At 37.6% G+C, this 26,512-nt stretch overlaps 1 protein-coding gene across 3 annotated transcripts; it reads right to left on the bottom strand.

The window, feature by feature from the left end:
* Positions 1-1,018: 1,018 nt before the first annotated feature.
* Positions 1,019-22,277, bottom strand: NADK (NAD kinase). 3 transcript variants are annotated; one of them, XM_050909512.1, is made up of 12 exons: positions 22,142-22,277; positions 16,853-17,066; positions 11,926-12,009; positions 7,656-7,785; positions 7,008-7,116; positions 6,680-6,765; positions 6,287-6,389; positions 5,289-5,440; positions 4,689-4,788; positions 3,896-4,053; positions 2,637-2,719; positions 1,019-1,568 (listed from the first exon to the last, which is right to left on the bottom strand). In XM_050909512.1, exons 2-12 carry the CDS (start codon positions 17,023-17,025, stop codon positions 1,421-1,423), a joined length of 1,326 nt encoding a protein of 441 aa, XP_050765469.1. In that variant the 5' UTR covers positions 17,026-17,066; positions 22,142-22,277; the 3' UTR covers positions 1,019-1,420. The 3 variants fall into 3 exon arrangements, with proteins under 3 accessions (XP_050765469.1, XP_050765471.1, XP_050765470.1); XM_050909514.1 differs by having other exon boundaries at positions 7,008-7,113; XM_050909513.1 differs by lacking the exon at positions 22,142-22,277 and adding an exon at positions 17,172-17,216.
* Between the last annotated feature and the right edge of the window lie 4,235 nt (positions 22,278-26,512).

Below are 26,512 nucleotides of genomic sequence, written 5' to 3'. Positions count from 1 at the left end.
CAGATAATGTCCGTTCCTTTAATGACCAATGCAGCAAGACTTTGAAAATGCTAAAGTTTGGATAGTATGATCATGAGACTGCACCACAGAGAACATAAATGTAAACATTATACTTGGGTTTGATATTTTTCAGTTAAAGTACAGTACAAACCCTTTTTTCCCCCAACTAGTTTTTTTGTTTTTTGTTTTTTTTCTTTCATAAAAGCACATACAATAAAATATGTACATAGAGAAGTTAGAAACATTTGAAAGCATCTTAAAAAAGTAAATACGAGACACAGAGTATCTTGAGTGTGCTGAAGGCACCATTGCTACTCTATTGGGAATGTGTCCTCTCGTTTATCAGCCTACCAATGCAGTATCCCCTTCTGTGTTACTCAGCACCAAGAGCTGGAAGGTACCTATGGAAGTTGAGGGCATTCAGGGCCTAGTACAGGATATTCTCTTCTTCAAGACAATAGTGGAACTAGACAATACAGTAGTAATTGAAGTCCAGATTCTTCTTGAACACTTGGAGAATTTCTTTTTTTACTTTATAGTCTCTAATGCTACCATTTATTCCAGAGAATCAAACAAAAATAAGAAAAAACAACACATTGATGTTTCCCACCAACAGGAACTGCAGAGCTATAAACTAGCTCAGCTACAAAAACGGAGATCACTGTAATAACCAAGTCCACGCTAATGCTCGTCCATGCTATTTGTGGATATTTACCCAGTGATGACAGCCAAGGGTCAAACACTGTTCAAATGGGTATAAGATATATATATGTATATATATAAAAAAATATATACTTTTTTTTACTAGTTCCATCTATTAATAAAAAAACATTCTTCATGGGTGTTTCTTCACAGTGTGTCACATTCACAAGTAAGGAGAAAGTATTTTAGCGCTATCCTGATGGGGAGCTGTTCTGGGCAAGACCTATTTAAGCTAAGAGAGAGGAGCTTTTTTTTTTTTTTTTAATTTCTTAGAGCCTTTATATGCATAGCAGTCTTAAATGGAATTACAAATATACCAAATTAAACAGAATATTTTAATGCCACTTTTCTACTACCACTTTTCTATTACGTATCTACATTCAGCCTACCATGTTATTGATAAGTTATAGGTTACAATCAAATTTACAGATGCGGTTGTCAATACCAATCAGAAATAATCCATTTTCAGATTGCTCATTTGAAGGAAATTCACATTGGATTACAACAATCAGAGCCTAATTTCTTCCATTCCCACTCTTGGTGGACAGGAAGTAGCACAATAATTTCCAGCCATCAGCAGATCAGACAGATATAAGCTATAATCACTATATATGTCTGAGATGGTGACCACACTTGTCAGCCAAAAACTTAAAAATCCAAGCATATAGAAGGGATACTGCCACTTTCCATTCCCATGAGTCTTGTTAGATGTAGACACTCAAAATTCTTCTTCTTCAACAGCAAAGTTATTTTGCTTCTTCCGAACATTCCAGTGTAAACACTCAGCCAAGCTTTCAAACCAGTCGCTCACAGGATCTCGGAAACAGATTGAAGGAAGGGGATAGCAAGAGGTAGTGATGCTAATACTGCAACAACACAGGAATACCCCAGTCAGTCAAGGGCAATGAATAGCAATTTAAAAAAAATAAATAAATCTTCTATTCACTAGCTAACATAGCGCTATGTTCAGCCAACTTGGTAAAACAGTGAGTTTCCATAATCAAGCAATAACCAAGTCTGCAGGCTCATCTAAACAGAGTGAGCACAGCACTTGTTGACACAGTGAGAATACCGAACCCACTCCATGACATCCTGCAGTCTTTTGCTGGTCTTCACATCAACAACACAGGGACAAAGGAAAATGTAAGTCACCACCTTGGCCTTTAAGTTTCAAGTTTTAACTATAAGCAACAGCACTAAGAAGTCTAGCATCTAACAAAGGGCCAATCTCATGTTTGAATCCTTACCAGCCTCCTGATCTATTCTACAGATCTTTCTATAGATCTCAGAGGAAATACAAACAGTTCAAGATGGAGTGCCATGCCAGCTATACATTTTCCTTCCTGGCAACTTCTATGGACCAAGAAAAAAAAGAAGTCATCCTAAATAGCAAGTCTACCAGTCATATATCACACAGTTGCCTTAAATTACCTCCCATTAGGATAAGCCACCACATTTTGCACATAAAAACTGAGGAAACTTCACACGCTGCATTCTGCTCACTCAAGGCAACAGCATTGCAAGTGACCACAACCATTCACTAAGTTAATACAGTTTAAACCATACGGCATTATTCAGAGCCACTGCTTACATGCAACTCCTGTTGGTTTACATCTTCTCAAACTCCTAAGATTTATCTTTAAGTTAAATTTACAGAATTTCCTAAAGACATGCCCATCTTCCTTGCCAAGCATGCAATGTTTACATGCTTTTGTCTTAACATTTCACTTGCTTTCATAGGAAGATCTAAAAAACTCAAGTTAGAAATTAAATACGTTTAGTGCAGTTTGTGCTGTAAGAGGTGTTGGGGTTTATAAAAGCTTGTTTCTTCACTGCCAGCAACCCTTTTGACAGATGTTAGAGAACAAGAGAAGTGCACGAATCAGTATTTTCTATACTTATAGAGAGATGCTACAATCAAAAAAAGGCTTGACCTGTCTCCATGGCATATTTCCTGCCTCTTCCTTCCATCAAACGAAACCCATGCTGTATTCCTGGCATCCGGGGAGAGCATAATCTGAAAAAGAGAAAAGAACTAAATTTCACGTCCAAAACCTATTTTTCAAGAGCAAGGAACAAACACCATCTCCATTCTCCCTCTGAGTACAGAACTGACTCTTTGCAACTTTACAATTGCACTGAAATTCGTAATCTGCCCATAACAACAGTGCAGTAACATACCACACAAGTTCCAAACCTTCGTTTCGTGTTTGGCATATTGCATATTTTTCTACATGCAATAAACCCCTCTTTGTAAGTACAAGGTCATAAACCAGAAAGACCTTCCAGTTACAGCCAGTGCATGCTTTAATTCAGTTACATCAGTTGACTTAGCATCTCTTTCAAGAAAAATAATAAAGTTAATCCAGAAAAATAGATTTTAATACATAATGAATCTAAAGCTATCAAATTTAGGAAGTTTTGCTCATATTTAACATACATTCCTATTAAGAGAAAAGAATTGACTACCATTGGCCAGTAACACCCACTGACGTGAACGTAATTGTGGACTGAGTAGTGCCATAAATAAGCATTTGATTTATGTTGTAAAACAGGAACAAAAAATCCAATAGACACTTATTTCTTAATGCTAATCTTCTAACATCCCTAGGAGAGCCCTTCTAAACATACTAGCTCTCTTCCAACTTAAGTAGACTGGAAGCTTGCAACGGATACAAGAAGCAGAAAGGTGTTCTTCCTTACACATGGCTATTTGTTAAAAACACACATTAACCAAGTCCATTTTATATTCAGGTATTACCGGCCTTTTGTTCTGCAAGACAGCATTAACAAAAAATAATTAGTGAATTGCAGATAACTGCCAATATACTCAAAATCCGCAGTATTTGTTTTTTTAGCCACGAAAGCAGAATTTTTCATTCCCTTAAACACCACTGATTTACATGCACTTTAGCCGAAATTATGTAAAATTTTATTAGAATGCAAATGTACGTATGCCCATTTTGCAGAACGTTACACAACTACAATCCAGTAGGAAGCAATGTAAAGTATTTTGCTAGTGGGTATATTATTTTAAACAAAGATGCATTCTTCAACCAGGCTTGATCTGGTCCTCCTACAAATGAAAGAATGCAGGAGATACACAGCATTTCCTAACCTCTTCTGCTTTGGTCAGATTCACGTGGTTATTACAGAAGTTTTTAACTTAGAAAGAGAAATAACAGAAGCTAACCTTGAGTTCCACTCCAGCAGGAACAACAATAGGTCTGAAAGACAATGAGTGAGGGCAGATTGGGGTGATCATTATTGCAGGAACATTTGGATGAATCATAGAAGCTCCTGCTGCAGCTGCATATGCAGTGCTACCAGTCGGCGTGGAGACAATGACTCCTGTGAAAGGAGCAAACATTTCACTTACATAAGCATTACAATCAATGCGTTATTTTGGAAGAAGACTAAGAAATAGCACTGTTATGAAAATGAAGCAGAGAATGTATCAACTTGTATTTCACAGGAGAATTGCAGACTAATACACAAAAAGTTAAAAACTCTCTTCTAATCCTAGCACAGCATGTTTGTTCTATGGCTTCATGTAAGTTGCATAAACTTCTAGATCTCAGGTTACACAACTTTGTAACAGTGACATTCATTTTTTTCAGGGTAAGAGCTTTAAAGATGAACTTCTGTATTTCAGGAGTTGAGATCTCAGGCCTTCAGCAAATTCCAGATATCCAAGCAAATTTTTTTCTGAGCTATTTCTTGCCCTTAGCCCTAACGTATCATACCCAAAGAAACTGCCACTTGCCTTCACAAGTCCATGAACAAAGCTTACAACACTTCAATGCTCTGTTATGGAACACATTAGTTACCACTGAATAAACATATCTGTTCTTTGCACACTAATGTTTTCTGCCACCAGTGAACTGAAACTTGAGATTTTGTTTCCATGTGAGAAAATCCTCCAGTAAAATAGCAACAGTCTACACATGAACTGATAAGCAATTCAACTCAAGAAGCAGACTCACCATCTCCTTGCACTGTTGTTATCAGGTGTCCATCCAGAAAGACATCTACATTGGAAAGGTAAGAAGAAGGACCACGATCCACTACAACTTCATTCAGGACCTGCCATGACATCAAATGTTACGCCAGTTCGTTACTGCTGACTTGGCAATGTAATAAATGACAAGCTGAAACATGCTTTCCAGATCTTTGAAAAATTCATGCTGATTCAGTACCTGCCAAATTAGACTCTCTTTACACTTCTGTCTTATCAAGTGCCAGCTGAAGTTTTTAGATGTTAAGAATTATTTCCAGAAGCTGGTTACTAACAACGTGCAGGGTTTTTCTTTTCACTTACAAAAATCTTTGGGATATCCCACTTTAGAACTACTACTTTGTTTTCAAAACAGAAGGAAAAGATTACTACAGGGAAGTACAATATTAGCACTTATGATTGCAGAAAGTAATGAAGTACACCACTTCCTCATTATTTGTGAATATGTGAATTAGAGCAATATGGATCTGGGCTAATGTAAGTAAACTAATGAAAAGGGGAAAGTTACAATAAAACAAAGCAATTTACAAACAGCATATTAGTTCTTTTGCTTATTTTGCCCTCTGACCTGATATTGCATAATTTGCTTGCCCGCTTCTTTGTCTATACTTGTAGACACTACTCCGTTTTCTTCTATACCATTTTGTACTGTCGTTCTCTCTCTGTGCTCTTTTACTACTTTCACTTTCAGCCTGCTTCGTAGAACAAGCGCTGCATTGCCTAGAAGTGAAATATAGGAGAAAGTACACAAAAATGATATGCTAGTATAGTAAATAAAACTCTGTAATGACTAGCAAACTGTATGAAATGCCATCCGTCTACTGCCCATGCTTTCAACATTCCCAATTTCATTCACAAGATAATTGTCTACATTTGGTTAAAGCTCAAAACTCATTTTTAGTAGTAATGAGCAAAATTAAAGTCAAATTTGAACCCAGTCCTTCCTCCCTTTCCTCATGATGTAAAAAGAAAATTTAAGTTTTATATGGACATGATCAAGATTGGAAAACACTGTTAGGCTCATGTGATCTTCACTAAGGCAAAAGCTAAGCTTAAAGAAAATCAGTGCATTAGAAACACCTATTAAAAGACAACATTCTAGTAATGTGAGAATTTTATACATTTTTTTCAGGAATCTACTTTGGATGCAACTCAAATAACCTCATATTGAAGAAACAGAGTATTTCTTTCCTCAAATATTTTATTTGCCTGACTTCTCAGTATTTAAGCACTGCACTGCTTACAGAAACAGACTACCACAGGCTTCAGAGCTACACTCTATTTGTATGTTTATCTGTCATTTAACAAATTCTGCATCATCCTTTACTTGTTTACTCCGCACAGGACAAAGTTATTTTTTAGCCATTTTCCTTTACAGAATAGTACGGAAAGCAGCAGTGAATGGGTCAATGAAATGCAGTACTTTCGTTAGCTTAGTATACATTTCTTGTGACTCAATCTTACGGGACAACCTACATGAGTTGGTTAAGAAAATTTACTAGTCTTGGAAAAAGCTACAGAAAATGTAACAAAAAGAAACACCACACCTTGTTCCCTTAAATTTACCTTCTATAACCTGAGTGACTTGGGACTGAAAATTCTCAAAATTAAATGGAGTAAGAAATCCAAGGGATCCCAGATGAAAAGCCATAACTGGAGGTACACTACCCTATCAATAAAGAAAAGAATTTAAAAGCTACTGAATAAAAGCAATTCATACTTCAACTAATTGCCTGTAAATACTTTGACTATTGATGTAACTTCAACTGTGCATAATAAAAACACTTTACATACATTATTTTCAGAAGGTATAGGGTAAAACAGACTTGATAAAAAAAAGGAATGAACAGCAAATGATAAATGCTGTCCTCAATAACAAAGGAAAAAAACAAAACCAACCACCTTCAAATACTTCAAAACGAAAAGAGGTCTTTAAGTCTATTTCCCATAAAGACCAACCTGGAAAAGCGAAGAAGCATAAAGTAAGGTCCCATCTCCTCCCAGGCATATGATAAAGTCTATCTGATTGGAGATATCATCATAATCTAGAAGCAACATTGAAACAGAAGTTTTGAATTAGGTTTTATCAACAGTCTTAATTTCCTAACACAAATTAAGTGCAGCACACGAACATTCACTCACAAATATAAAAAAACACAACTAAGATGTAACAACAGCTGTTTGCAAGAGACACGTTAGTTTTACAAACTTGACCCAATGACTAAGGAAATACCAAGACAAAGAAGCAATATACTTCAACTTTACTTTCAAGAAATCATTACCATACCTTCTCTGAAGGTGCAAAATTTCTTCTTCACTGGTCCAAAATTATCATCATTAGCTATAGCAGGGTCTTCCAATACTTTTTTTTCTACATATACTATCATATTGTTCTCCTTAAGAGAGGTAAGAGAAGCTTGTTAATAACCTCTTAAAATGACAAAATATTTGACTCTCCCCATAATTTGTGTTAATTTAAAACATACAAATAACATTTTACAGAAGTGGTCTGCACCTGTTGGTTGTGGGGTTTATTCTTAATGTGTGGTGTAATTCTAATGAGAATTTTGCAACACGCACAGACCATCTAATAAATTAAACTAAACTTTGGAATATAGATTACATGATACAGTAACACTGCTGTTTGTTCAAGGTTTAAAGCTTTTTATATCCCATGCCCTGTAGCTTAGAATTGCAAACAGAATGAGGGAAAGTTTTGACTTGACTTTTTTTTTTTTAAGCTCTGTACTTAAAGTACTTAAGTACTGATCTTAAGCTCTGAAACAAGTTTTACTACTTCCAGTGGCAATGAGTAAAACGATGTGTTTGCACTATACAATTCTGCACATTCCACATTCAACAGAATCAGAAATTAAAAACAGTTTAGAGGTAAAATTTTTAATTATGGTAAAAAATAGAATTTACATTTCATTACCTCAGTAAGATACACACAAAGCTCTTTAAAAGGCTGCAGCAGACTGGCATCACGTATCTTTTTAATAACAAGGACGCTCTTGGGAGGTTTGTTCCATGTCAACCGCTGGCTTGCTGGATCCTGAATGTGCCTAGAGAATAGAAAAAAAGACAATGTTACTACAGTTTGCTTTGACAACATTCTGGTCTGTTAAGAATATATCCTTAATTATAATTGCACGCAGTCCTAGAACAATTGAAAGAAGGATGCAATAGTTCATATTGTAATAAGGCTTCTTCCCCCATGAAACCAATTAATCCTTTACTATATTAAGATGGTAACACAGTATTAAGGTGTCCATTCTAGTAACTGCTACCATGCTAGTAACCTGTGCAAACAGGGACTTTAACAGAAGCACTACTCGGGCATCGGTCAGCGGGTGGTGAGCAATTGCACTGTACATCACTTGTCTTTTCTTGGGTGTTATTTCTTTTTTTTTTGTTATATTCCTCTTCATTACAATTATTATTATTATATTATTATTAGTTAGTAGTGTTTTACTTTAGTTATTAAACTTTTCTTATCTCAACCCATGAGTTTTACTTTTTTTTTCTCCTCCCCACCCCACTGGGAGGGGGGAGGGGGAAGCAGCTGCGTGGTGCTTAGCTGTCGACTGGGGTTAAATCATGACAAGTGTTGATCCCAAAACAAGTTTATCTGCTTAAAGTAGCACAACTACTACTTTAAATTTAAAAAAAAAAAAAAACAAAAAACAAAAAACAAAAAAAAAACCACAAAAAAACCCCACCAACAACTTTTAAAAGTATTTTAAAACTACCGTCTGCCTATTGTCAGGACAGCATTCTAAGACTTGAGAACCTCAAGAACTAAATATATGTACACAAATAATTTTGTGGCTTTCAAGAGGGTTCAGTAACAGAACCCTCATGTTGCTCTATAATACATTTAATTGATTCAGGAATACCCAGCTGTATTTTCCTTCTTCATTTATATCTACCTCTAAGCTACACAATTTCACAGTTGTATTCATGTATTACAAGCATCCCATCCTTTTCCATACCATGCAGATATAATCCATAAAGCAAAGCAGATTAGTATATGCTGAACAAGCCAAATTTACAGAGAGATTTGGATTTAGCACTCCAAGGGTTAAAATAAAACAGATTATCATGATGGAGGTGGAATAACCTGCTCATTTTCCTTTCCAAAATGCCTATATTCTACATACAAATACAGCAGAAACTACAGTTTAATGAAGTACTCTAATATCAATAATCTTTACTAACAAACAGTGCCATATCTCTCTCTCTCTCTCTAAATATTACATAACACAGAAGAATACAAACATGCAGTTACACTCAGTATCACATACAGGCTTTCAACATTACGTTTCATCTCATTGTATTTTAAAATCAAGGAATCATAGAATAGTGGAGGTTGGAAGGCACCTCTGGAGACAGCCTAGTCCAATCCCCTGGGTCAGTGTAAGGACGTTTTGAATATACCATACTCGGTCTCAAATATCGTCATGAATCTGAGATGACTATGAATTTGGAAGGCTTCCTCTGACTTGACTAACCAACCAATAGCTAAACTGAAAGTAAAATAAAATAAAGTAGCAAGAGTTGCATTAATGTGTTTATTGCTGCCGAACAGTTGCAAAGGAACTGAAGCTGAAGTTTTATATGCTATTTTCAATACACATGGTGACTACGGAAGCGTTTTCTATACTAAAGTTCATTTCATAAAATTAAATTCTTCTAATTTCAATACTGTTAAAAGATAAAAAATACACATGAAGAAACCACCCCCAAAACCATTTCAAGATGATTAGCCTATCTTCTAAAGCTGGCAAAGAAATAAAGATTGCAGCACTGCTTTTCATTTAATAAACCTAGAACTAATACAGACTTCAAAGACAGTCTGCCTATTTCAACTGTACTCACCAATTCCATGTAGCTCTACTAAATGAAAGATTATTCATTACATGCGTTAAGATCTTCATGTTTCTTTCCAGAAGTCAGGCAAATGCAACAGCTCCAAAAAAAACCAGGCTGAGGCTTTTATCACTTATTAATAAACTGCTACCTCAAAAGAAAACATTTTTCTCTAAAAATTTTTTTCCCCGGTTAAGTATTTCAATCAGTCCCAATAAAAAGTTGTGAGGCTTTACAGAAAAATCCTGTATAAAATGTTTATTACAGATCTTCACAGGCAAGATTCCGTAAGAAAAATCCCTTTTCAAGAAAGAGTTTAAAAACAGGTATTTGACCTCCCCTCTCCTCAACAACACAAGCACCTGATTCTTTTTTCACTGCAGAGTCATTCAATTCATCTGGTCATCTTACATAATGGTCTTCAGAAAGCAGGTTTTTCAATACAATCATCAACACTAGCACTTAAAGAGACACCAAGACCTTCACTAACTTATGCCTGTACATAAAAACTAAAATTTTCTGTTAAAAAATTCTCTCCCGTGAAGAGAGTTTAACAATATTACTGACTGTAGAGAAGAAAAACCCAGACAAAAGGTTTTGCTTGTTTTTAGAAGCCACAACAAATACCTTACATATAGTAAGAACAGTAATTTACAATTTGGTCTTCAAATAGTCCTTTCCTTCAGTGATCTGAGAGCACCCTTTAACTCCCCAGCTATTCTGAACACTGCATAAGCAGTCTTTTCCCTGGCAAGTAGTGTGCGTTTAGTACTGCCTGCAGCCTCTATACTCAACTGATCTTGACACTATCATTATATTGTACCATGCTGGCCCAGCCCATGGGGAGGAGCATGTTCACCACAGTCAGGTGGGTAAACACACAATGCAAGCTGGGTTTTCAGATGAACTGCAGCACTCCAAGCCACCAACTTTAGAACAGACAGAAAGAATGAGGAAGCTAAGAGTTACTGTACACTGCAAGATTTCCGCCACACCTTCACAGGAAAAGTTAGGATACCACCACCCTGTTTTGAGGAAGACTGCTACTATTTAGGTAAAGATTTAGGCAAATAAATACTTAACTCAAATACCTTACATCTAACTGAAAGAACAATGAAATAAAACTTTTTAAAGAGACAAAAATAGGGACCACTAAGTTGGTTAATCTGTAGAACCCTGACATTCCTCATTTGACCAAGTCAAGACACCGTTTATTAAGTATATCATACATGGTGTAAAAAGCAACACTTTTATACCACCCAACCTACAAAATTAAAATGTTTATAGACCTGCTAAACACAAACCAACCCTTATTTTCACATTAAATTTATCAGCAGAGTCTAAAAGCAAACTTGCCTTAATGATATCCATATGCTGAAAGTGCCATAGATCAAATACAAAAATTCAAACTACCAGCTCAAACACATAATACCAAGAGAGGGAGAAGGCTTTCCTCAGATTTCACAGTACACAGAACAATTTCTCCTCCTTTCCTTGTGTTGTCCATAAAAATTTTTGTTCCTCTATCATTCAGAAACACTGCTCTCTACATATTTCAAGTTGATGGAATAAACAAAATGCTGCCAAGAGCTTCGCCGTATCATAGTTAGATTGCTACAAGGCTGTTTAATACACATGGCGAGTTTACTGTCAGTCACGTTGGAAAGTGTTTATTATAGTTGCCATTGTTGACCTCAAACTATGGATTGCAGATTATGCAAAACATGTCTAAACTTCAGTACTTAATACTATTCACATGTCCTGCCATATTTTTATGTGAAACGGTTAAATTTTTTTTCCAAAATAGATATACTGAGCTGTGAAAAAACTCCCATTAGTTTAGGCAGTAGGTAGTGGGCCTAAGAACACCACATGAATTAGTAATGTAAAACCAGTAAAATTAATTTCCTCTTATGTCTGTTACCCTGCAGGAAGTATTCCAACCAGCAAAACCACTATAAATCCGTAAGAGAAATACTGATTATGTCCTGACATCCCTTGGGAGAAAAAAAACAACCATGACATTCAAACCCATATTATACTTTTCAACATGCAGATCAAGCTAATGCACATCTAATGGGGTTTTACTTGAGAATACAGTTCAGCAGTGCTATCCATTCTCCTCTCAGACTGACTTCTTAAATGGTCAATGTGTGATAAAAATGGCAGCCCAATTTTGGCAATACAGACCCCAAGCTGGCAATCAAGCAACACGAAAATCTAAATATCAGGTAAAATACAAACAATACTGATTAGGGGGTGCATAGTGGAAAAGCAAACTTTTTTCTTTCACATAGAACAAGCATAATACCATTCATTTGACAAGTACTTACATAATCGTTTTAGGATTTTGCAGCATACAGGCCTTTGGTCCAAATGTGGTCACTGGGCATGGTCCATGCAAGGAACGTGTTCTCCTAAATATATACATATAAAAATAATCAATAAGTAAAAGACATGTGATGACAAACTGGGTATAATTAGCTCCCCAACCACCAAAATCACTTCTTCGAAAAAGCTGCACTAAGCAATACAGGGCAAAGTACATTTCTTAAACCTACATTTGTGGTTGATCAGCCAATGTAATTTTACAAGTATTAGCTCTCACATTTCAAATCTAAAACTTAACTCCTGTACCCACTCCTTGAAAGTGATTTTAATCAAAGCCTCACCCACAGTTTATCCCCTCCACATACTAAGTAATCACTTCCTAAATATTAGTACCAGGCACATATTCTTTTTGTATTCATTTCATCTTCACTTTGCACAAAGGAAGCATCACAGCCTCAAAGAAAATATGGTCAAGTTTTCTCAAGTTGATTCTGTAAACTTATGTCAAGCCTGCAAAGATTCTATTTAATCTCAACTCTTCTGGACACTACAATACAGAACAGTACATGTGTCTCTCAGAGACACCAAAAAAATGTGTAGATAAATCCCAAATTATAAAAACATAATCCATTTTCAAGGTCTCACTACTGTGAAAAGGAAAATTCCTATGTTTAAGAAACAAAGCACAGATAACTCCTGTTTCAGAATTAGCTATGCAATTCTTCCATATTAAAAAAACTTTAATTTTTTTTTAAAGCTAGAGTAAGAAGGCATTTAAATAACTAAAGGACACATTTTCAAACTCCTCAATTTGTTGTAATCCTAAATAATAGTCAACATAATAGCATAAACAAGTATTTAACACTTCAAGTACTCAACCATGTACTTGAGCAGTAGTTGACTGAACATTTCAGATTTTGTAGGAAATTATTTAATAACACCGAGAAATTACCAAATGAGAGACTTGTGGCAACATTCAAAAGAAACTCAAAATATCACTGTAGTAACAGTAGCTGAGCAAAGGAGCAGCAGCGTTCAGTTTTTGTTATGTAATTCAGTAGTCTCACAACCTTCACTTAACAAGTGTGCCTAATCAATTAATTAAAATACAAAACATAAGCCAGGGCTTTTGTTTATATAGTAGAAGCACTTTCTCTTCCGTAGTATTTTGGCATGCACTAATTTCTGTTGACAGCGAGCAAGCAAATAACTAAGCATACAAACAAAAAAATAAGCCCAAGACTGTTGTTTTCAGGCCATGTTCTCAGCAAAAAAAACCTACAATGACTGTTAGTTGTGCGTCGTTAGCGTGTGTAAAGGATTAGTCTGCATCAATTCCTAAGTGACATCAGCTTCACTGCTGCAGACACAATAACCACGATACTTTCTTTTCTATATTTCTTGAAGCACTACATCTTATCTAAGAGCACACAATTTTAGAACAGGACATGCAGAATGATTAAATCTGGTATAAATACACATAAAATAGCTTAATGAGTGCTCTTCATCTCAATAAGGTACAGTAATGTATATAAATTAGGTTTCCCAGTGTAAGTCTTGACAAGCATTTACAATGAAATCTCCAACACCAAGGCAACACCTTCAGATTTTTTTGCCATGGTCAAGTCACAGTAATGGTGTCCCGATCATTTAAACACTTTTTTTGTTGTTTAAATCTTTGCACTTAATAAATTAATAAAACGCAAATCCTTCCATTCTAAGGTATATGGAGGAGTAAAACTTACTCAAGTCATGTAACTGTTGAAACATTATGTAAATGCTATTAGAATTATTCCATTAAAAAAAAGGGGGAACTATGCCTTTCCTGTGCTTAATTCAATTAACACAGGAACTGGTAAGTAACCTATTGCTTGGGAGTAACAAATCATTACCGCACTGCCTTCTATTGTGTATATTATAAAGCAGCTCAGCCCAGCCTGATGACTCAACTCTTAGTACTAAAAAAACCCTCAGTAATCTAATAAAAATCAAAACCAGATGACAAGTTAAAAAGATATAATTAAGGAATAACAGCAACATCTTATTTGTTCCATGTCTAATAAAATATGTGTAAGATTTGAATTCCAATAATGAAAATGAGTATTTAATTTCCTGCATCAACACACAGAAGTGATATTTGCTTTTTAAATAATTTTTTCCCATTTGTAAGTCCAGGCATGACTAATCCTGTCAGATAAGAGTATTGCTAAGTGTTTTATAAAGTTTACCTTATTTATATTAAAACAGAAAAATGAGCAAGGACTGACATAATTAGAAATTAGTGTGTGTACCAATACATGTAAAGGAACAGCAAGTCTCTATCTACTTGTGAACAATTACACTTGAAATCAGGATAGTTAAATAACATCCTGGCAACATCACCTCCCACTTCTTGCTCCACTCAAATAACTTCCTTCTCCCAAATAACTGTCTTTTTTGCCTTCTTTCAACACAGGTCGTTATTCCATGCCACTCCCAGTAACTGGCTAAACTCTGCTCCTACAAGAGGCATTAAATATCCACATCTGACCTGCATGACATTCAAACAAAGTTTTCTCTGCAAGCTCTAATTAATAATTGTTATACATTTTTGTTGAGATTTTACTTGGTTTTATTAGTACTCAATCTATGCACTATTCAATCAATAGAAGGTAAAATGTTTGAGTGAACAGAATTTTAAGTTGTTTGTAGTAAGACTGTCTTTGCTAAGAATGAGCAGCAATGCACTGGAAATATTACATCTTTTAGGAAAATATATTTGTCAGTTCAAAGCAGATAGGCAACTACTTCAATCTGAACACTACATAGCAAGCCTGAGATCACTTCCTGACATTCTGCAAAATGCCTTGTGACAATTTTGCACTAAATTGAAGAAAGCCAGTGAATGAATGCAGAGCGTTTTAACGAAAAAAATCTCATAAACAATAACTCTAATTCAAACCCACGATGGGTAGGGTCTACAAAGATCGCTTCTAGTTTAAAAAGAAAAAGTAGTTATTTAGCTAGAAGATAATACACAAAAATTTAGCCCACATGCTCTTTTACACAGGTTGACTGAAGTCTACATTCTTGAAGGCTTAAGCGGAGAAGGGAAAACACACCAGTTTTACAGCACGCTTTTAATGTAAAGTCTTCCGTATTGACTATGACACACAACATAGTAGCTAGAACAGTAGTTAGAGCACAGCCCTTTGTGCTCCTTTGTGTCCTTCCAAAAGCATTGAAGTACACTGACTTTCTGAACTACGTATGCAAAGCAAGTATTTTCCTAACCTTTTAGCCTCTTCAGATAAAGGCTTTTATCATGCCTCCCTTCACCAGAAAGCTTCCCCCTGCAATCTTCACCCTCACCCATATATGCTCTGCCTTGCAAGAGCATTCCTACCAGCAAAGCAGTAACTCTGGACGAGAATTTCATCTGTTGAGAAACTCCTCCGTGATTCTGTCCGTGCTTTACTAGAGGGTCACAATGTAAGTAAGGTAAAGTTCTGCTATGCTTCCCACAAGATCAAGACACACTGCTACCACAGCATGCTATTCAATATTTACAATGGGTTCAAAGATCACAAAATCAAAAGTTCTGTCCAAGCTGTCCACATGACAAGAGCCTTGCAACTAGATTAGAAATTTGGCTCAAAGAAAAAATGGGCGTTTCGCACTGCTGTGGAACAATCTGCAAGCACAAACTTATTTTGTGCTGCCTCACATTACCATATAACCTAAATACTCACACAGGTTTTTAATACACAGCACTAGAGCTCTAGCTAGAGCATTTGTAAAAATTTGCAGAAGTGTCTCTACTGTTGATTGATTCTTTTTTGAGACTATCAACTCTGCAGATACCTGTTTTGACAGCCATGCCATTTTGATTACAGGTCTGCTCTTAGTCTAGCCCGCACCTTTAACCTCCTGCCTTCATTTTGGACTAAAAACCATTTGAAATGCATTTTAAGAATCCCTTAAAAGCAACTTGTTGAGCAAGAGGTAAAGTTCTGCCTACTAATTAAAGATCTGGAACCAAGAACAAAACTGTTCCTTTCCTGTGACCTGAGCTACTATCAAGCTATGACTTAACATAGCTCAGTACAGATGCATTTGTATTTTATTTCTGGAAGGTACTTAAAACTTCCGAAGCTAGGTTGAAATATGACAAATATCATAGTATTCAAAGTTCAAATCTACTGTCAAAACCTGGAAGTACTTGGGCACAATGGGTTCCTCAAATTTGAAAGTTAGTATTTTGTGTTTATCTGCCTATAAACAATAACCTTCTAAGCTTTTATACCCTAAGAACTTCTCCTAGCCAGAAATATACCCATACTTTCTTAACTAACTTTCTTACTAAGAAATAATTTCAATACATGATGCTACAGATGGCAGTTTTATGCGCAGTTTGTCTTCAAAAAAAGGATCTATTAAATTTCACATAGCCATTTCTAAACGCACTTTATTGAATCCAGACTCTGACATACTCACTTCAGACAGCATTTAAATAGCATATACAAAGCAAATAAGTAACATGTTGTCTTGCTGAAACTGTATATGCACACATAGAATGTTGCCAAAATATCTACAAAAAGCAGTTTAAGATCCCCCAAGAAACACTGAAACAGAAGGCAGGCCCCACAACCAGCCAGAACCTATTTACATGAACATCAGTTTAGAGATGACCACCTACATGGCTACTTCAGAAAATCAAGTTCTTTTCACAGCATAGACCACAACAGGATGGTTCACTAATCATCTCCCTCTCTATTTATTATCACAAAACACTATTTTTATTTCTGTTCATTATCACTTGTCACAGCTGCAAGACTATGGTTATATAAAAAGAGGAGTGAAAATTAAAATCTAGATAACTTCATTTTTTAATTTTTTTTTGTTTTTTTTCTTAAAGGTAGCAACAATAGGAAGAACCAAGAGCCATACCGGAATTCTTTGGTGCTTCCTAGGGCTGGTGAAGCGGACAAACTTCGTGACTTAGCTCGTCCCCGGCTAGTATTACTCCACTCCTCATCATCATGACATGTTGAGCAATGATAAGCAGAATCTGAGCTCACATCAGCCTTACTGGTAGACAGTTTTTCTCGATTCATCTCCATACTGGAAGTGAAGGAACCTCAGTGAGGGAGAAATTCAATTCCTGTGAAAAAATACCAGGAGAAAGGGGATAAGGAGGAGAGAGAAGAAAAATCTCAGTATTATAGCAAAGCTAATAGAGTAAGTATTAAACACTGAGTTTACACACTTTGATAAAACACTTCTCGAAAGGATCTGGGCAATTGAGAAGTTCTTCAAGGTAATCAGAAGACACTGGAAGGAAAAACCACCAGAATTAAAACACATATGTCCCCAGATTTAGAAGAGGCTCAATACAAAGTTGTTTCAAGACCAGCACAGATTCATGTCTCCAGTTATATATGGGATAAAATAAATTTATTTTATATACTGAAGAGGAAGAAAAGCTTTAAATATTTGCCAAGGAATCAAGACTCAGGAAAAACTATAAAGTCTCCTATAAGGTGATACCTATATTGAACAAATAAAACTAGAATACTTTAAGCTATAGAAGGAAAAAAACCTGTCAAAGTAAGCAAAAAAATAATGCAATAGAGATAACCTTAATAAAATTCAGGTCTTCACAAAAATGAGATTAATACCAAGCTGAGAAGAGTCAAAAACAAGTTGGAGGACGATACCAAAGTTCTTAAATCATTTGTGACAAACTGGGGAGATAGTCCAAAACAAACAAAATGAAATAAGGACAAATGTGAAGTATTTCACTTCCACAAATAATCAGCACAAATAAAAGGTAAACAGCTGGCTAGACAGCAATTTTGCAGAAGTAAAAAAACCAAACCAAACCCCAAACTTTAAACAACCATCCTTCCCCAAAAGTACTAGAAATCCTGAATGTAAGTTCTCATCGTTATTTGAACCAAGTAGAAGAAGCTTTATCAGAATATAAATAGAAAGCAACTTTCAGTGTATGAATAAACACTAAACCATAAACAAATATTATCTAAGATAATGCAGTCTAGAGGAACAGTACATTCCTCAAGTCAGCTGATTTCAACACGGGGAAAAAGTTGGTTCTTTAAAAATTTGCAGACGTTTTAAAAACAGTTTCATCACTTCGGATGCGCTTCCCACTATATCCCGTAGAGAATGCACCTTAACATTATTGTAACCATTAAAATGGACTATGGCTCTGGAAAATACTCACAGAATAATGATATTTGGCTGTAAAGTTACCAGAGGATGACAATCTCCACAATTTTACAAGTACTATGTTTCCCAGCATCCCAACTTTCAGATAACAAAAGCATCAATAAAATGAAGTTGTAATTTTAGAATGAGCACTGGCTCATTAGTAAATTAGACAGAACCACCACCTAATCAAATTAGAAAATACTTTTGCTCCTGCTGTAGATTAGGCTTACCCTAAGAGAACAGCACTACAAAGAGGTACAATTACTGTCATCCATTAATAATTTATAAGATCCTGCACTTGTAAATATATCAATATTTGGTTGTTGGTTACTCATTGCTTAGTATCACCTGTGATCATGACTTGGGAAATAGTCATTTCAACACATTTATAATTTTTTACAACTAAAATCAGAAAAAAGTAACTCCATTTTTAGACTACTTTAAGCTCAGTATAAATTTTGTGCCAGTTAGTTGATTTATGCACATAATTACTCTGTGTGCCCATGAGGGAAGTTCTTACATTGTTTTTTCTTTAAATCATAATCTAAACTAGCCCACCGTTTTTACTTCAGAGATTCCAGATAGACTTGAACAAGCATTTCCAATGGATTCCCACCCTGACCCCTCCCATGCAAACTGGATTTTGAATTAACAGTCTTCCTCATCAAACACAGAAAGATCTCCAAATTTTAATTTCTGAATTTTAACAGAGCGCTTTATTCAATAGATTTAAAAATAATATTTAAAAAAGCCATAAAGTTAGAAAACTAGACATTCATTTACCACCTGTTTGTAGCTACTCACGCTTGTAATGCACTTATTAAAGGCCTATCAATCAACACATCTTAAAAAAAAAATGTAATACCTTAATTTTTACTTTTAAATCTAAGGATTATTCTTTATAAGCTGAAATCATTCTTGTGTTTGGTATATCTATTTCATAGGGTCCAAACAGGCTTCTTCAGCGTCTTTATATACCCAGACTTCCACATACTTTACCATCTTTCTGATTTTTAAAGAATTACAGATCTGACTATATCTTTACTGGAGTACCATGCTCTTTGCTAATATTAACCAAAACTATTATAGTGAGTCAAAGTTAATGCTTAGTATACATGAATACATTCCATTTTGTAGAATTAGCCAATAAAATTGCTGCAGATAATTATTAATCAATGGAGGAAATCAGCTCCTCAAGAATAATTCAGACAGGAAAAAAATACACTGGAACTGGTGGAGGAGAAAAAGCACGTACCAACAACCACTGCAACTGTGCTTTATTATCAAATTTAGAAACCAAGTATTTAAAAAAAACCACCACCCTGTCCTCACAGAATTACCCTAAGGAATTATACAAAATAGTTGGGTTTATCTATATCATTAGTTAGCTCTTAATACAGACTGCTGCTAAACTATTTCAGAAGTACTGAGGGTGAAAATTAGTAGTAAGCAGTCTCTCATCTCCTCTTACCTATCCCCAACAGCATATTTCTCAAAGATATTCATATATCCACATATATGCACTATGCCTCCACTCTCAAAAGTCAGAATTATAAATAATTATTTCTTAAAAATCTGCACTGCAAAGTAGGCACACACAAAAATTTGACAAGCCCAGATAGTTATTTTCCTTTGCTTTCCCATTACATAGGTGATCAACTCCTCATTCCTTTTTATCCAAACACGGAGAGCTTGATCTGGGCGTAGCAAAATAAAAATAACAACAGTTAACAAAGTGTATGGAATGGCAACATCTGTGAAGTAGTTCATGGAGAATTAGTTCTCAGTAACTTAACAGTTGATACATACGCATCCTATTCCACAGCATCACCCTTAACTAAGAGGTGCAGAGAACAATAATTTATATAATAAGCAATAAATAAGGTGCGTTTCCAAGTGACTTTGTTTGAAGTATCTTCATCTGACAGATGCCGCCAGTAAAGAAAATCAGATTAGCACAAAACTGGAAGTAAGACGGTGTACAGACCTACTAAATACAGCCTAAGAACTTGATATTCCTTCCATGTAATACTTTCCAATTCAGGATGTTTTAACTACAGCTTACACCATGTACTGTTTAATTAACATTCCCTCACAAGACCTTTATTAAATAAGCAGATTTGACATAAGGACAAAACTATCCCTGAACAGCTTCCAGGACTGGATCCAAAAACTTTAAGTACATGTCAACAAACTAGGGAAAAGGCAACTCTGGTCTAAGTCATGCCCAAAATTTTAAAAATTCTTCTACGTATTCATATTCATATGTATCCAACCTTTTACTGTAGTTTCCCATCTTCAACTTCTGTCATTATAAGTGAACGCTCCCATGAATCAGAACTTCACAGAGGTTTCATCAAACCATCTTTACATAGAAGGACACAGTACCATAATATCCCCAAAGCTTTACTACACTGTTAAACTGTTACTAAGAAATCACACTCCAGGTTGACTGTAAGAGTCCTAGTTACAAAGGAAGTCTGAAACAATTCTACTAAGCTTTCATAAATATGTAATCCACATCCAGGTGGCCAAGTAAAGAGTTATGCGTACTAACATCTTAAAAAACCATCTTTTCCGCTATTTCATTGCCCTGGACAGCATACAAAGAAATATGATCTTTCGATGAAAGCAGCTACACAAGGAGCATAAGGCTGCAAATCATCAAGCGATTTTTTTTGAACAGCTTGTAAGCTGTTATTTTGTAACAAACTTTTCCTGTCAAATGTATTGCCCTAATCATCATGATTAGAGGATTACTGCAGGGTCCGTCCTGACCAAATACTCACACTACTTTTAACACACTTTCAAGACTGCAGCATTTCTACTAATTTCTTAGAAATTGCATCAGCCATTCAAAACTCCTCATTTTGTACCTTATTATCAACCTTCCATTAGGACATAAGAGGACAGTGTTATATCCAAAAACAGTATCACTTGCCCCATTGCTACAGAACCCTGTTTGCTTAATCACTTAAACCTGTGAAGAATTTTTTTATTATTATATTTTGCTGAAGAAAGCACTCCAATAGATGTTACATGCGTACAACTCCATCCCTAAGGCACTAAACCCCCTCTCACCCAAAGAAGAAGGAACAACTGTATCGGGTAGACAAAACTTCCTTTTTGGTTTAGTTTAGAACTTCATATTCTAATGTGCCTGAAGAAGAAAATCCAAAATAGTAATCCATATTGAAATTTAGCGGTCTGACGGCAGTTGAAATTTAGAAGCAAGTTTTTTGATTACATACTCAAGTGCTATTTCTACTAAAAACCAGATAGTATGACTATCACATGTTAAATACCCAGGGAAAACAAGTCCGTTTGTTAACCCTTCCGCTTCAGAAACACCAACGCACTCACCTACACCACCAAGGAACGGGCATTAATAACCTAAAACTCATCGCCATCCCCCCAGTCAGAATCGTGGATGTCAAAACAAACAAACGAGGAGGCAGATCGCACACACTTGATGTGTGACCAGGAGATCGCGGGCCAGATTAAGTGGTTTTACTTGTTATTCTTTCGGGAAACTATCCTACCTCAGGGCTCCTTACCGCTCACGTTACTAGAGCGCACCGACGGTGTATTCCCGTTGAAGAGTCCTCCTGGCTTTGCAGGCGTTACCTGGAAGCCCGCGGAGGGACCAACAGCCCGCGGTTTCCCCAGGGCCGCCCGACGCGGCTGCCGGCGCAGGAAACAAGCGCCTCCGGGCCGGGCCGGGCCGGGCCGGCCCGCGGGACCGGCCGCAGGGGATGCGGGCACCGCGGCTCCCGCCCGCTCCGCGCTGGCGCCAGGGGACGGAAGCCTCAGCGGCCCCGTCGCCGCGGAGGGGTCGCCGCGCAGCCCCCCGCGGGGACACGCACCGGGGACACGCACCGGGGACACGCACCGGGGACACGCACCGGTCCCCCCCCCCGCGGGAGGCCGCTTGGTCCGCCCGAAGCTTCTCCGGGGGCTCCCCTCAGCGTAACCGCTCTGCCAGCGCCCGCGCCCCCGACTCACCGCGCCCCCGGCTGCTCCCCGGCCCGGCGGAGCGTCCCGTCCCCTGCCCCTTCAGAGGCCGGCACGTCGACCCCGACGGTGGTGGTGGTGGCGGCGGCCGCGGCTGCTCCCGGGCAGTGAGCGGGGCCGGCAGACCCTGCGCGCCTCCATCGTCCTTCTCCCCGCCTCCTCAGGAGCGTCGGCCCCGCAGGCGGGACAGCGCACATGCGCGACAGTACCGCCCTCAGGCTCGGCGCCCCGCCCCTGCGCAGCCCGGGCGGACTCCGCCGGGCAGCGGGGCGGCTGCGGGCGCATCGTTGCGCATGCGCGCCGGGGCCCGCGGGTGTGGCTGTGGCTGCGCGGTGCCGGAGCGAGTGGCGGGTCTCTGTGCTTTTCACTCGCTTGTTACTTTCAATTAGAAATTATACGGAGCTAGAATGAGACCCCAGCAGAAGGCTGCAAAAAAAAAAAAAAAAAAAAAAAAAAAAAAAAAAAAGGAGCATGGACCGAACGTTAAGAAAGGGGCAAACCCTTCAACATCCGCCACAAAATCCATTGTAGTAGCATTGACCAAGTGACGGTCCAACTGAGGAGAAGCGATTACATCCTCCTCAGACTAAATAAACTGCAGACTTCTCAAGGCCAAGCGTTACACTGCTGTGGTTTTGGGCTGTCCCCAATACTGTGACTTCGGCAGTCATCTCCCAGATAGCCAGTCACAAGTACAGGACTGGACACAAATTACAGCACATTTTAGAAGGTGCCAGGTGTGTAACATATGTAATCTCACCTCTAACGTGTAATCTAAGGACAGATACAGATTCGTACATTCAATTGGCTTTGTCCACTCTCTGCCCTTTAGTTCATGCCACACTTTTTAATCTCTTTGCTATGGCTGTAGTTGTTTGCACACACTTCACTCACACCCATCTACCCTGCAATAACCGTCATGAACTTTTACCTTAATCTTTCCTTAGATCATCGGTTAAATACTCTGATAGAAAATTCCATTTGGTTACAGTGTGCATGCTATCTTGAAATCATCAGGAACTTTGTCACAAACTTCAGCAGAGGTAGGATCAGGCCCCTAGATGCCAACAAGAAAACAATCCTTCACAGTTACCAAAACCAATCAGGTTTTCTAATTTCTAAATTGCATTTTCAACCAATACTACTTTAAAGAGATCATAGACTCATACATGTAGCTCACTGGATTCTATATCAAGATAAATCCACAAAGTGAGAACAAGTTACACCATTTGAGAATGTGGCAATTTGGGATTTTTTTTTTTTCTTCTTCTTCTGTGCAGAAAGTTATGTTTTCAGGAAACTGTGGAGCTGCAAAGAAGTGACAGTCAACAAATGATGAGGCAAACTTGAAAAAGAGGAAGCAGTTGCTACATATGGGGAAATACCATAGGCAATGTTACACCACTTTCTAAAAAGTGCAGTATTCTGAGTCACAATTTCTCTTTAGTCCTTCTTCCAGATAATGTTAAGAGCCCAGTCTGCAAGGAATTACGGAAACAATACACAGTTCTATGAAGTTAATGATATCTTGGAGACTCAAATGTCTTTCAGGTGCTGAAAGAGATATTCAAACTGTAAAGGGACAACACAACGTGACACTAGGAAGGAATATAGCACTAAGTTTTAGAGAGTCAAAGCATTCATCTTAAAAGCTGCAGTAAAACAACACATTCCAGCAGAGAGGAACCATGCTCGGACACAGTGCCTTTGTTAACCATGCCTGTCCATACCCAATTACTGACTACAAAAGCTAACCAAGGAGTACATTTTCATTTGAGTTGGCTCTTGGGATAGATTTTTCCAAATTCATTAAGATGAAAGTAATAAATCACCACTAGAACCATTTTCCACAAGAATATATATTGGCTGTTAAAAAAAAAAAAAACATTTCAAAGTGGCAGGGTTTTTTTTCCCACGCACAGTAACTTCATGCAGTTGCTCAACATTTTGCAAGAGGCATGAACTCTGCAACATGATGAACGCTTATCCTCATTAATTGCTGGAGCTAAGACTGCTAATCAGCTGAGCCTATCCTATTTATAAAAGAGCTACAGTTACAACAGCATCTCTGAGCTGCCCAGGTTCAGCAGCGACCTTGGAAGCTCTGCTTGCTGGTCTGGATGAATATAAGAGACAGACTGGTAACACCTCTTCCCTCCTCTACAGGCTGAAGTGCCATGAGAAGTAGAAGAGTCTTACGTCACTTTTGAGCATGTCCTCCCTAACACCACGATCAGAACAGTGTAGCTCAGCACTCTAACCCAGGTTGTGCTTCCTTTCTCCCAGGGAAGACACTGGGGAAAAATAAAGAGAAACGTTGGCAGTAACACTGAGAAATAAGCATAAAAACATACTGCTTTTTTCTACTGAGGCTCTCAGTCTGTGAAATATAATTTGACTGGCTTTAGATTAACAAAAAAGATAAGTTAACAAAAATGTTATTGCTTGTTTGACTAATTGCGCAGAAGACTGGTGCCTGATACAGAGAGGCTCTGTTCAGTCTCCATCTACAACCCAAACCTACCTTCGGTGGAAGGTATTTCCACTGAACAGGAAACAATTAACAAATTGTCTCTATTAACACCTAACAGGGTTGAAGAGCATAGTTCTTACCTCTCAAACTTCATTTCAAACAGCCTCTGATGACTCAAAATTCCTGAGGAATCACGAGAAATAAAAATGTACCACAAAGTTTAAATTCTGATGAAAATGGTGGCACGTGAGTGTGACAAGTAAGCTATTTATCAATGGTCACAGACTACAAAGCCACTGACATAAAGAGAGAGAAATGTATGCCATGCATTGCATTCATCATTCAGGCCGATTACAAACACCTCCAATTGTTACGTAAATGTCATTATCCCAATTTTAAAGACTGAACCAGATTAATTGACTTGCACAAGCATTGACAAATCTGTGGCACAGCTGAGATAAGCAATCAGGAATGTTGGCATGTAGCCCCACGCTCAATCCACTTGACAATACAGATCGTCTTTGATAATGTCAGGATAGGATTGAGAGCTGTTGGCAGACAGTAAAGAAAACTTAGGTAATAGGGAGCAGGGAGATTTTGGAGGAATCTAACATGTGAAGAGTAGTATCAAAATAGGCACCCAGGACTTACCTCCTATCTCGCAGCAGGATATAGAGAAGAGACAGACCTATGGAGAATGGCTTGGGATACAGCTTGGGGTGTTTTGGGAGGTGTTCCTGTCTCTCCCTGCGTGACTAATGGAGTCTGTTTTTCTGCCTTCAATATAGATAAAACCAGTTACTTCCCTCTTTATCAATCTTGTCAAGACTGTAATCTCACTGATACAGGAAATGCCTCTCTCTGCATGCATCTGAGAAGCAAGCAGTCCATATTTTATGGATTTCCAGTTGCTACCCTAATATAAGAATTAAAAACCAGGTCTGCTTATTACACCATTTTACTGTTCACAGGAAACCTGGTGATTCTTTTTAGGAAAGACCTTGATTCACAGGAGACTTCGATTCTTTTTAGGAAAGCAGCTTGATTAATTGGAAAATTTAAGAGCTAGTTGCTTCAGTTTCCCTGGAGAAGACAGAATAAGGTGTTTGATAGGCAAGCACACTGCTGCAGCACTGAATTTCAAGCCAAGTTACTAGCTAGATGTGCAGTCCAGAGGAATTAATTCTGTTTTCTGTAGGATCCCGCTAAAGTCAAACACCCCTTAAACCTTTACTAGGCTAAACTTTCACATTGACAAAGCCAACGTTGTTTGCAATTCCAAGTGGAGAGACTAAAGGGAACTCTAGGGAAAAACTTCTCTTGGTTTTCTATTAAATACCTTCACCCTGACTGTTTGGGGAGGTCCGGGTAATTGCAGTTGCTACCTGCCCCCAAGCCACCAGTGCTTCCAACAATTACGATAGGAATATAGAAGAGATGTCAGAATCTGGCCTTACGGAATTCTAGCTCTCTCAGTATTTCAAGGAAACTGGCTTATTTGTATCACCTAGGCTACCATCAGAACACACCCCATCACTATAACAAATGGCTAAAAGATACTGAAATTGCAACTTCAGCTACTCGTTGGCTATTGATAGCAGGGGAAGCTGGTTGTTCTGGGTCCTTTACTTGCCAGAAGCCACCCAAGTCAAGCGAGTAAGATAAACAACTTATTGTAATAATGGAGGAAGTTGGGTCACAAGCTTTCATAACTGCCCAAACTTTGAAAACAGGCTGATGAGCAGCAGCAAAGAAACAGAGTAAGATGGTTCCTTTACATTCAATTCCTCTTTGTTATCACGTTATCAGTCACATTGACATCTGGAGACTGTTATGCAGCTATGGAATGATTTTAAATAGCAAGAGGCACAAGTTCAACAGGTGACGTG

Source organism: Gymnogyps californianus, chromosome 21 (genome assembly GCF_018139145.2).
Source record: "Gymnogyps californianus isolate 813 chromosome 21, ASM1813914v2, whole genome shotgun sequence".
Taxonomy (NCBI): domain Eukaryota; kingdom Metazoa; phylum Chordata; class Aves; order Accipitriformes; family Cathartidae; genus Gymnogyps; species Gymnogyps californianus.
The sequence above is the reverse complement of the archived record's forward strand: the minus strand, read 5'-3'. Positions and strand labels throughout refer to the sequence as shown.